Raw genomic sequence first — 13,431 nt, forward strand, 5'->3', positions numbered from 1 at the left:
AATGCAAAGTTAGCCTGCAATACTGCATTTTAACCACTTGCGCCACCATGACTCATTACCCAAACTAGGTACTATCACTAGCACTGATGATGCTACCTAGTTTGGTAATCAAATGTCTGTCAGAAAACAACCAAGTTCAGAGAACACTAAGAACCCCACGGTCCTCCTCCTCCACTCTGCAAACCCCATTCCCTTCTAGCACTGATGATGTTACCTAGTTTGGTAGCGAAGTGCTTGCCAGAAAACAACCAAGCTCAGAGATCCTCCTCCTCCTCTCCAGCAAACTTTACTCCCTTTTAGCACTGATTATATTACTTTGTTTGGTAACAAAATGTCTGCAAGAAAACCACCAAGCTCAGAGAGCACCAAGGACCCCACAGTTGTCTTCCTCCTCCCCCCGCCCAATTCCATTCCCTTCTAGCATCGATCATGTTACCTAGTTTGGTAATGAAATGTCTGCAAAAAAAAAAACCACCAAGCTCAGAGAGCACCAATCTACATAAGTATTCCAGTGACTCTGAAAACATTATTCTTTTTTTTAAAAAAAGAAATAATTCCAAAATTAACAACAGCAACAACAAATAGAGTTGTTGCCATAACAGCAAGCTTCTCAGATCAGGGGACAGCCAACAAGGTGATGTGCACATAATAATTTGGCCCAGAGCTTTATTTTCATTCTGGCTTCATAGTCCGCAGACCTTACAATTGGTCGCATCCCCAAAGAGAAGAAACATTACCAAGAAAGCAGAGCGTTTCAGCCAAACCTACCTCAAATACCCCAAACAAAACTCTGACCTTGGCAAGCGAATCCTCGCCATCTCACTGACATGATGGCTCCCAGCCCTGCCTCACTTTGACTTCAGCCACCTGGCTCTGTCCTCGGGAGAGGTGCATCCTTTTTGGAAAAACAAAACAAAACAGAACCCTAACAAAATACAACTTTAGGAAGCGGAGAGGAAGGAAAGAAGGAAGGAAGTCCTATTGCCCTGGCAGTTCCAGGACTGGACAACCAGCCGCACACCTTACAGGAAAAAGCTGTTTGTTTTGGAAAAGGATGGTGGTGAAATTAAAAGGCGGTTTTGTGCGGAGAGAGCTTGGAGCTAACATCCCCAGGTTTGCTTCTAGAGGTTTCTCTTTAGAGAGATCCATTCACATCAGAGGTGGTGTTCAGCAGGTTCTGACCGGTTCTGGAGAACCGGTAGCGGAAATTTTGAGTAGTTTGGAGAACCGGCAAATCCCACCTCTGACTGGTCCCGCCAACCCCATCTCTTCTCTGCCTCCCATTGAGTCCCAGCTGATTGGCTGGGTCTCCTTTGGTTGCCCTGCACAGGAGAACGGAGCTGGAAAGCAGGTTTGTGGGGTGGAGAAGGAATGGGGATTTTGCAGCATATCCTTCCGCTGGAGTGGGGTGGAAAATGAGGATTTTACAGTATCCTTCCCCTGCCATGCCCAACAAGCCATGCTATGCCCAACAAGCTGCACCCACAGAACTGGTAGTAAAAAAAATTGAATCCCACCACTGATTCACATGTAAGAATCTGAAAAACTGATGCAGAAGTTCAGCAGATTGGACTGCTGCATCTGCTCGTAAATGGAAGACCACTGAAAGCCATCTCACAGTCCAAGAACAACATCCTATATGAATAACAATATGAAGTTTTGTAAAAAGAGGGGCAGTGATGACAATGGAACTCGCAAGTGTGACATTGGTATGTGGTCTGTTACGCTTAATCCAAAACTGTGTCTCACTTACGTTAGCTATGTCGTACGGGGGAATTCACTGGAGAAAGCAATTATATCTGGAAGAGTTAGCAGGAAAAGGTAGCGTGCTGGTTAAAATGCAGTATTGCAGGCTGACTCTGCCCACTGCCAGCAGTTCGATTCTCACCAGGCTCAAGTTTGACTCGGCCTTCCATCCTTCCGAGGTTGGTCAAATGAGGACCCAGATTGTTGGGGGCAAGAGGCTGCTTAGACAGGGCTGTAGAGCATTGTGAAGCGGTATATAAGTCTAAGTGCTATTGCCACTGCTAAAAGGAAACCAGGCCATCAAAGAACACAATGGCTGGACATCCATCAAAGCTGACCCCAGCCAGAGCATAGAACAACTCAAAGGAAGCAATGCAAGATCGGGAAGATGTGAAGAGACCTGGCCCATCGAATTGCCAAGAGTCAGACACGATCTGAATGAATCTCATCGTCATTATCACACTTTTAATCCATTCTGGAGCTGAAGGGATTTCTGAGTTTTATTTTATACCCAGCTTGGCTTCATTTTTCCTTCAGAAAAGATGTATATTCATTTAAAGTCTTGCACGGCTATCCATGATTTTATGCATCACAAAGAAGGCACATCCTTATGGCTACAGGATAAAGTATCTAGCAAATGATTCGGATTGAATAACGTTACATTGAGATGATAGGTATCATATTCAAAGGCAAATTTTAGAGCGGTTTGCCATATTAGCTTGTCACTTTTAACATAAGCACCCAAATTATATTTGCTGGCTAATTGCATGCCTACATATTTTCTTGGGAAAAAAATAGTGGGATTTACTCTGAAGGATGTCCTTTTAGCTTCTGATGCTAATTCGTGCCTTTCATGTTGACTTCATATTTCCATTTGCTATCAGAGCTCAAACTGCAGGACCTATTTCTACTGGTGACAAAGATGCCACAATGAAACATTACAACTGTGGATAACCTACAATCTGGGATCCCGTTTGTATGCAATAGTTTGAGGCAATCTACAAAATTCTAAACATTCCACCTTTACTATTGCCAAATTTTGCTAGTGTGGTTTAAAACTAATCGTCAGCTCTCTGGTCAATAGTAAAATTGGATAAGATAATTTTGGGTGGAACTATTTTTGTGTTTTTTTTTACAGTGAGATGAAAAGCTTGTTAAGGTGAAATCCAACCTAGAAGTAGGGAGACATTTCCTGACTGTCAGAACAATTAATCAACGGAATAGCTTGCCTCCTGAATTGTGGGTGCTCCATCATTGGAGGTTTTCAAAATTACACTGGACCAGCATTTGACCAGGATGGTATGAGGTCTCCTGCTTTGAGCAGGGGTTGGACTAGAAGACCTCCAAGGTCCCTTCCAGCCCTATGATTTTATGTTCTTAAAGGATTCGTGACAGACAGAAGCAACATCAAACAAGCTTTGATCCTGTTGGCAACAGTAGGGTTGCTTATCTTCGGCCACTGTCTTGCTTTATTATTTGAAAAAAAAAAAAGTTGAATTCCGAGGAAGCAGCATTGACAGAAACAAAGATTAGAATTTGCACTTTAGCACTAGATCTGGCTCTCTGCCAGGACCATTCGAACAGGATGCTGGTTGTTCAGATCTCAAGCACAAGCTCACAAAGTAAGGTGTCCCTACTTCGCCTGTCCAATCACTGACACTATCCTTTCCAAATTTCTTCCTCAACTCCATTATCTGTTTCCTTCCTCAACGGAAAAGCAACCCACTCCAAATGCTGGCTTGTTTGGTCAGGGATGAGAAAACAAGACCCGATAAACAGTACAGCAGCCTAAAAATTAAATACCAAATCATCATTTTTTATTGAAAAATGAACACAGTTTTTTTAAAGAGCCCGTGAATATTTTGCCAAAAAAAAAAAAAAAAAGGTTGTTTTAGCAGTTTTAGAAGTTAGGATATTTCAAAGCAATTCTGTACTTTTTTTTTCAAGTTTGGCACTAAAAAAAATCATAGATAACAAGTATTTTCACCATGTTTATGCGTGACTACTAAAAAAAAAACAGTTTGGTATTATTTACAAAAATATGCTTTTTAAAGTAAAAATGGTATATATATATATATATTTTAAAAAACCTGCTGCCTGATTAACCAAATTTAGTTGCATGTCAATTAATCAAGCCAGTTAAATACTGCAACTTATTATATCTCTTACACAGCCACTGCCAGTTGGGCAGTATGTAAATTTAAATAATAACAAAAGGATAGAAGAGAAAAAAAAACTGGAGAAAAATCCTAAAATACAAAGACCTGCAAATAGAAGTAGAACAACCGAGGCAAAAGAAAGTAAAGTACCAATGGTAATTTGGGTGCAATCCCAAAACTTCTGGAGCATCCCTTGAAGACTATTGGCATTGACACACACACCATCAGTCAATTGCAAAAGGCAGCTTTAATTGGAACAGCTTAAATCCAGAGGCAATACCTTTAACACCATCAAAGAACATTTATCTATTCCTGACCTTTGCAAAGGACATAAATAGATGGACAAAAATGCCAAGTCCAATTTAAACATCTGGCTGGCTATGTGACGAACCATAACAATATTTTTTTTCCCGAAAGAAGTAGAAAAAAATGTTAAAATATAAGCCTGAAGAACTACAGGAAATAAGATTTAAAGAGTGAGATCCAGTTACTTGTAACAGGTCATTAAATAGAGGATGAGAATACACACACACACACACCAAAAGACATATAAAAAATAACCAATAGAGCTTTCGTGAAGCAGGAATAACATTGAAGGATAACTGGTCATATTCTACATGAACACCTGAAGAATTCCAAGGTTCTGTTGGAAAAAATATCCTTCTGGGTTCAGTTCCAAGTGGGAAAGAAAGACACCTGGAAACATGGTGACTACTTGGAAAGATGGTTTGACGGTGGACAGGACCACGTGGCTTGGAGCTCCAAAGTGAAAAAGTTGATCACATACTTCAAGATGTTGGGTGAAGGAAAAGAAAAAGGGGCAAGATGCTGAGAGACCCTCAGTTTTATACCCTCTGTTGGGATTTGAATTTGAGCTTGTACTCTGATTGGTTGTCAGACTCCCATGGAGCCATGCAGGGGCAACTCTGTAGACTGTCCCGAGTCCCAGGCTTGGTTGAGCCTTGGTGGATGATTATGGCTCTACCCGGAGTAGATCTTTGTTATGGCCAGAGTAATGGCCCATTAGCAAAGGTGGAGGGTTGGCTGAGTTTCTGCCTCTGAGTTTCTACTTTTCTTTTTAGGGGAAATAATCTGCCTTTTTAGTATATCCTAAGATATTTCATTTTCCTAGGAGAGGGGTGGGTGCTAACTTCCAACAGTTCAAAAAATCAAAATTGCACAATAAAAAAATAAACGCATAGATGTGCCTGTGTATGTTTAAGGAAGTTTAGCCTTCATTAAAGTAGAGATTAGTGACATTTCAAGAAAAGGAAGGGCTCTGGGGTTCATCGTGCCCACTCTTTCCAGAGCTGCTTTCTCCCAGCCCCATAAACATTCCTTATTTTGCTTTCAAGAAAAAGAAAAAAGAAAATATTCTGGTGATGCAAGTCAACCTCTGAAAAATCCCTTCCACATTATTCATTCACTAATGTGCGGAGTCGGAGTTCAAGCCAAAGGTCCTGTGAAGGGAAACAGCCCTTGCTCTAACATCAGTGGGGTTTTGTTTTTTTTTAAATTATTTTGAGTGGCCCAAGGAAATCTTAGGAGCTTTGTGGGATGAATAATGAATCCTTCACGAGGGGCAAAGCTGGAGGCGTCTCCGCTTAGACATTTAGACTGCATTTTTGGGTTTCTATGCAATCGGAAGCGAGGAGAGATGGGAACGGAGGGGGAAAAAAGAGAGAGGGAATCACAGCTACGGACTAGGAAGTCTGTTTCCAGTCACTTGGCCTGTTTCCACTTCCATATTAACCGATATGAATTACGACCGCAATTGGAGCCAGAATTTCCTTTGCTAAAGCAAGGTGGTTATTAAGTAAGTTACGCCACAGTTGTTAAGGGAATCGTTGCACTGATTAAGTTGTGAAGTGAATCTTCCCCGTAGAGTTTGCTTGTCAGAAGGTTGCAAAAGGGGGAAATCACACAAGCCACATACACTGCAACGGTCGTAAGTATGAACCAATTGCCAAGTATCTGAATTTGGATCACCTGAATTTGGATGCTGCAAAGGTAACTTTTTTTCAGGGCCGCCATAACTTCAAACAGTCGCTAAATGAACTGTTGTAAAAATTCCAGGGCTACCTGTATTTCGCGTTTCCCTTTCAGGAACATCCAGTGATACAATCCAGAGCAACCCACCTTGCAAATGAGATTTAAAAGAGCTCGGAAATCAGATAACAGATAATTAGAGTTGGAAGGGACCTTGTAGGTCATCTAGTCCAACCCTCTGCCCAAGCAGGAGACCCTACACTCTTTCTGACAAATGGCAGTCCAATTTCTTCTTGAAAGCCTCAAGTGATGATGCTCCCACAGGACAACTTCTGTTCCATGGGTCGATTGTTCTCACTGTCAGAAAATTTCTCCTTATTTCCAGGTCGAATCTCTCCTTGTTCAGTTTCCATCCATTGTTCCTTGTCTGGCCTTCAGGTGTTTTGGAAAATAGCCTGACCCCTTCCTCCTCTCTGTGGCAGACCCTCAAATATTGGAAGACTGCTATCCTGTCTCCCCTGGTCCTTCTCTTCACTAGACTAGCCAGGCCTTTTCCTGCAACCGTTCTTCATATATTTTAGCCTCCAGTCCTCTAATCATCCTGGTTGCTCTTCTCTGCATTCTTTATAGAGTCTCAACATCTTTTTTATAGTGTGGTGAGCAAAACTGGATGCAGAACTCTAGGTGTGGTCTTACCAAGGCTTTATAGAGTGGTATTAGTACCTCCCTTGATCTTGATTGTATCCCTCTGTTAATGCAATTTAGGATTGCATTAGCTTTTTTGGCTGCTGCTGCACACTGCTGGCTCATATTTATCTGGTTGTCTACTAAGACTCCACAGTTACTGCTACTGAGTTTTACCCAGTCCTTTTGGTTTTTCTTGCCTAAGTGTAGGACTTTACTTTTCTCTACATTGAATTTCATTTTAGTAGATAGGGCTCAGTGTTCTAGTCTGTCAAGATCCATCTGGACCTTGAGCCTATCTTCTTGGGTGTTAGCTATTCCTGCCAGCTTAGTGTCATCTGCGTATCTGTCCTGCGTATCTAGAGCGGCCCAGATGTCTAATCCTTATGACTAATAATTTACACTGGAGCTGGCTGGCTTGATCTTATATTGTCTGGGACACCCAAGAATAGATTTTTTATCGCAGGAGGCTTGCAAGCCATGCCCACGGATGCACGAAGGAGGGGACGCACAGCCAAGCTGGAGACAGCAAGTCCCATTCAGGACTGACCTGTCCTTGCCCGCAATCCTAACGGAAATGGTATCTGCAGATCTTGATGTCTGTTTACCGCCCCTTGTGCTTATCCTAGCCTCCTCCTGAAACAGGGGCCCTTTTGTCTGCTTGAATTCCCTTCTGTTGTGGTGGTGGTTAAGGAAGTGTTTATGGGAGAAGGGGGAAGCTGGAGTTTTACACCCGCCTTCCTATTATGCAAGGCCGATTTGCTTCTTTATATATTGTTCTCCGTTAATGCTAATTAGACCTATAAATTACTTCCATCCAAAAGTTCATTAACTAAACAACGGAGGAGGAGGAGAAGGAGGAGAAGGAGAAGGAGGTCTTGCAAGAGACCTGTCCAGAAAGACCTCAGAAACTGTTGACACCTGCCCGAATGTGAAGTAGGGCAGCTCTGTGGTTGTGCACACAACGTTGTGGGTCAGATGTTTCGGATTCTACTTCTGACCCCTGGGTTGATTTCCTGCGTGGCTAGACACATCTCCTCACCTCAGTTTCCTCAACGGTGAAACCATGAATAACCGGATGTGTAGGATACACACGAAGAAGGAAGCGGTTGGTGGGATAAATACTTCATGTTCATAAAGATCTTCAAGAGCGGCTGCGTTAAGAAAAGCAAAACATTGCCCCACTTTTAAAGCTGGACTCTTTCCTGCCATTTCGCAGGAGGAAATCCATCTCCAGATAAAGGAATTTCCCAGGAAAATTTTGTGGATGTGTTTTCCCATTCAAAAATATCCATGCTTCTGTGGATTCTTCCTTGAAAGCATCTTGAGAGACTTAAATTTTGGGCCTCTCAGACTAAAAACAAAGGGGTGCAAATCCTTTTGGGTGTGGATCTTTCTTTGTGACTTAGTAATTTAACTTGGCTCAATCAGATATTCTTTGGTGGAGAAACCGTTGTTACAATGACAGAGTTCAAATCGTGTGCAATATGCAACGCGCATTCCCGGAGTGGCTAAGAAATCTTATGAAAAACAAAATACGGACATCTGCAGACACAAATTTGGATAGCCTAGTTTGCAGAAATCTTCCCACGTGTCAACTGAATTGTACCCACAAATTTTGGCTAACTGCGACTCTACCAATACATGAAGGGTATACTCTAGTGTGCCAGATTATGGAACGATTGCGTCTGATTTATGAAATCTTGAAAGCACAATTCTATCTATAGGATATATATTTCCTGTCCCAACCAACGAGGCTGGAGTACATGTGATGCGGGTCGTGGGTATAGATAGCTACTTTTCCCCGCCCAAGTATTTCTGAAGGAAATGAACACAACTTGCATTGTGTGTTCAACTATTCTTGATCACAGGGTGAGAACAGAGAAGATACAGTTGAAGTCTCCTCCTTGAGTAATGCCTAGAGCATGGGTGTCCAATCTTTAGGCCTGCCTGGGCCACAACTGAGTGAAGAGGAATTGTTTGGGACCGAATATAAAATATGTAAGAGCAGCGGTGGCACCGTGGTTAGAATGCAATATTGCAGGCTAGCTCACTGCTCACTGCTCCAGTTCAATCTTAATTAGTTCAAGGTTGACTCAGCCTTCCATCCTTCCAAGGTGGGTAAAATGAAGACCCAGATTGTTGGGGGGCAATAGGCTGACTCTGTAAACCACTTAGAGGACTGTAAAGTGGCATTGTGAAGTGGCATATAAGTCCAAGTGATATTGCTATATAATATATAAATGTATATAAATAACACATTTCCTTTATTTTAAAATTTTTGTTATATCTTGCGGGGCTGCATTACTAGCTGTTCAGGGCTGAGGGTTGGACATGCCCGGCCTAGAGGTCAACATCATTTAGAATGGAGTAATTTAAATAATCATTTTGAGCTGCACTTTGGAAGAAAAGAAGCAAATTATTGTGGTTAGCTTCTTGAGGAATCTTTGAAAGAAAGACTGTCTATCCCTGCATGTGTGTGCCTGTAGGTCTTAATCCTATCCCTCACATCACAGTGTTGTCCTTCATGCAAAATATTTGCCCCTCCTGCAGTGGTGGGATTCAAAAAATTTTTTACTACCGGTTCTGTGGACATGGTTTGGTGGGCGTGGCAGGGGAAGGATATTGCCAAATCCCCATTCCCTCCCCACCCCACTAACCTGCTTTCCAGCTTCGTTCTCCTGTGCAGGGCAACCAAAGAAGACCCAGCCGATCAGCTGGGCCTCAATGGGAGGCAGAGAAGAGATGGGGCAGAGCCAGTCAGAGGCGGCATTTGCTGGTTCTCCGAACAATGCAAATTTTCCGCTACCGGTTCTCTAGAACCGGTCAGAACCGTCCGAATGCCACCTCTGCCCTCCTGGATTCTGACATCACAGGAATATTATTTAACGCGAAATTCCAATTTCATCTTCTTTCAGGTTTCGTTCTGGTCATCGGCCTGGTGACTTTCTACCGCATTGGACCCTACACCAGCCTGTCCTGGTCTTGCTACCTGAACATTGGGGCGTGTCTCTTAGCCACATTGGCTGCAGCCATCCTTATATGGAACATCCTTCATCGGCGGGAGGACTGCATGGCCCCCAGAGTCATTGTCATCAGCCGCACGCTGACCGCTCGCTTTCGGCGAGGGCTGGAGAACGACTACGTGGAGTCCCCGTGCTGAGAATATGGAGACGGAAAGGAGGGAGATGCAACCACACAGGCAGACTTAAAACAACAACAACAACCAACAAACAACAACCACAACTGACTGCTTTCTTATACATAGGCGATGTAATTTAATACCACAAATTTCACTCCTCCCTTAAGAGGAGTCCGTCATTATGGGTAGTCTTCCACTTACGACCAAAATTGAGCCTCTGTGGTTAAGAGGAGACATTTCTTCAGTGAGCTGTGCCCAGGTTTTAAGGCCGTTGTTACGTTAGTAACTCGGTTATGAAGTGGATCTGGCTTCCACATCAACTGTGCTAGTCGCAAAAGGGGGTTCCCCATGACCTTGGGAACAAAGCAGCCTGGGTCATAAAAAGGAACCAGTTGCCGAGCTTTTGAATTTTGATCACGGGATGCAAAGGTCGTAGCGGTGAAAAACGGTTCTAAGTCACAGTTTTCAGTGCTGTTGTTAACTTTGACCAAAAAAACAACAACCCCTGTTGTAAGTTGAGGACTACCTGCATTGCTTAGGTGTTCGTCTGTATCTGTCTGTCTGTCTGTTTGTCTGCCTAACTCACTACATTATACAATGCTTTTCTTGATCCCAATGTACAGCCTAAGATATCAACAGCTCAACCATCTGGATGGGTTTTTAGCCAACAGGAAAAGGAGTGGGGCAGAGCTAGACTCTGACGGATTTTGGGGAGAATCTGGCAATGGGAAAAAGCAACTCTTTCTTTCAAGTCTAAGCTGTTTACATGAAAAAGTTACCAACAGATGCAAAGGCTCAGTTACAGAAATGGAACCAGCCGTAAGAGCAGTCTGAAAGAAGAAATGAGAGCTGTTCTCTCTTTTCGCCCATTTGGTGCAACCCAGAGGTTTTTTTTAAAAAAAAATATTTAATTTAAAGAGAATTAATTATGCAAACTGATTATTTAGCGTATGGCTCACCATACACAGAGTAGCAATTTCTATATATGTGTGCAAAATTTGAGAGGCATCGAATCTGGCCAGAACAACTATTTTCGTTTTGATGCCAATGTTCCAAAATCAAAGCCAACTGGGGATAATTGTACTGTTTGGAAGGCTTGGAAGAAATGCTTTTAACAGGGCATGAAATATTTAAGATTTCAGGCTTATTTGTCTTTTAAAGCCAATTTTGTAGAAACATTTCCATGCCACTTAACTCTTGATAAAGAGGCTCATTCTAAAGCTGCCATTCTTCATCATATCTGCGTTACCCACATTAAGGAGAGTTGGCTTTTTTTCTCTTTCCATCATCCTTAGCAATTATTTAAATCAAGAATAGATGGCTGGGCTTTTTTTTTTTCTTCTCCAAATTTGGCGCTAAATTGTAACTTTTATTTTTGCTCGAGTGCTTGAGCACTCAACTGTCATAAATATGAGCCAGTGGCCAAGCATCTGAATTTGGATCACGTGAGCATGGAGAGGCTGCAAACTGTTGTTAAATCGAGGACTACCTGTGCTGAAATCTAAAATCACACCAGTGCAGCTTCGGAAGGTGCTTCAATGAGGTGGGAAGACCAGCTGACTAAAATTACGGGAGGCAAGAATTTATTCCTTATTTATCGAAGGTGGGGGGGAAATCCATCAGAAATGGCTGTCAGATGAATAGATCCCTGATACACACAAGAATATTTGACTTTGATAGAACGTTTAGCAAAACATTGAACTAGTGAAGAGTGATACTATGGAGGTAATGACGGAGAGAGAGAAAAAACGGATTGGATGATGAGGCTGTTGACCTAAATATTTAATGTCTCTTTCTTAGAGACTTTTGTAATATAACTGCTTCAAAACTTCGCTTTAGCTTTCCGCTTTCCATCCTTTTTACTTCTTCAAGAGGACCCAAATTATTGGGGGCAATATGCTAACTCTGTAAACCACTTAGAGAGGGCTGTAAAGCTCCGTAAAGCGGTATATACGTCCGAGTGCTATTGCTATTCATTCAGAAAGGGAATAATGAAGCTTGCCCTTTGAGCTTCGTAGTATGACTTAATAGGACACCAAATAAAAGACATAAACAAGTATGTCACTCAGTACCTGAGCCTTAATAAGCAACCTGACCTAAAGCGGAACAAACAGGAAAGTTTGAGGAATAATTCTCGAGGAATTATTTCTATTCTGGATATAACAACTGATTTCTTTAAAACAATTGTGGGTAGCATTTTTCCTCCTTAGGTTACCCAACTGTTTAGAGGACCAAAAACCTGCTTTTAGAGAAAAAGTAATATAAGAATATGTGCAACATTTACAAACTACTTTGGCATCTTTAGCACTATGTGTTATAGAATATATCTAGACAATAGATGTGGACAATTACGATTGAAAATAGTAAAACAGCTACCAATATAATCCTTTGGGCACCTTAATGTTGTTATAAATTCCTTTACCTACAGTATATTTCTACCTCCCAGTAAGTTCTGTCCTATTAAACATGCCAACTAGGGTGAGAAAATTCACGTTGTTAGTAGACTTACGTTCCAGAGTTTACCTCCCACTTCGAAGTATGCTTTGAGTCTTTTTTTAGATTTAGAAAGCTGTCTTGCTGGGATTAAACAGATTGATTCTTTAATCACAAATTGGATTTCATTTCAACTTACCTGCCTGCTTTCTAGGAAAATTCTATAGCATAAAAATGTGCTCTAATTAACTGCCATTTACCAAAAGATTTTAAATACTAGAATATTTAAGATGTATTATTTCTGCTAATATTGCAATAACCATCATTATAATGTGAAATTAAAAACGAATGGTTCTCCCCTGATTCCACCATTAGAGTTGAATTTGTGGTGTTTGTTTTAGACATAGAAATAAAATTGAAACAGTAGATTTGCCTTTAAAGGAAAAAAAGGAAAGAGCTAAGGAGGTTTTATATTTATATATTTTGGGGGCTGCCCCAGAAAAACCTGTCTGGCCCTTACTCCAGGAAACTCACGAGAGGGGAGGAGTTAATAGACTATCTTTTAGAAGTTAGTTACATGGCTTTTCAGTATAAATGAAAATCGGTACATTAAGCACGTGAATTTCAAGCTATAAGAAGCTTGATGGTCAATCAAAGGCTTGGATCAAGTTATTTTCCAAAACACCTGAAGGCAGAATAAGATGCAAAGGATGGAAACTAATCAAGGAGAGAAGCAACCTAGAACTAAGGAGAAATTTCCTGAAAGGGAAAACAATAAGTAGAGCGATTTGCCTCCAGAAGGGGTTGGACTAGAAGATCTCCAAAGTCCCTTCCAATTCTGTTATTCTGTCCCATATTGTCATTTTAAAAATGCTGGTATCTTTGGCTGAATATTATCGGACAACTTAGCTGTTCATATAATAAACAGCCCAATAATTAGCTTTCGTTAGTCAAATCTCCTGCATCAAGTCTATTTGCAATGTGCCATCCTAGAATAGCTTTGCTGTGGGTGGAGAATAACAGAAATGTACAAGTCTTTTTATCTAGGCAAAGAGGATCAAAACATTCTTTAAGATCTGCAAAACATATTCCGAAGCAACCCAGGCAAACATCTCCTTGATTCACTGGTATGTGGAAAAGAAGGGAGGGAAAGCACAAATGGACTCGCCAAATTCTATTATTATATCGGCTCTCAGTATAGATAGACTTCCTGTGGAGTTGATTGTTTTGTCTGGTTTACCTAATGGAACTAAAACTATGCGATAAAATGTGGGTTTC

The 13,431-nt window shown here is 41.5% G+C and overlaps 2 protein-coding genes across 5 annotated transcripts in view; one reads left to right on the forward strand and one right to left on the reverse strand.

Annotated features, from left to right (window-relative positions):
• Nucleotides 1-12,516, forward strand: part of TMEM204 (transmembrane protein 204) — a 29,717-nt gene extending 17,201 nt beyond the window's left edge. The window contains exon 3 of the mRNA XM_026682501.2: nucleotides 9,497-12,516. Coding sequence (XP_026538286.2) covers nucleotides 9,497-9,741 — 245 coding nt within the window. The 3' untranslated portion in view covers nucleotides 9,742-12,516. The remainder of the gene's footprint in view (nucleotides 1-9,496) is intronic.
• IFT140 (intraflagellar transport 140) overlaps nucleotides 1-13,431 on the reverse strand; it is an 84,541-nt gene that overhangs the window by 40,662 nt on the left and 30,448 nt on the right. The window lies entirely within an intron of this gene.

This window comes from Notechis scutatus, chromosome 12, assembly GCF_049901735.1.
Source record: "Notechis scutatus isolate UNSWTSFEM ecotype Mainland chromosome 12, rNotScu1.2, whole genome shotgun sequence".
Lineage (NCBI taxonomy): Eukaryota > Metazoa > Chordata > Lepidosauria > Squamata > Elapidae > Notechis > Notechis scutatus.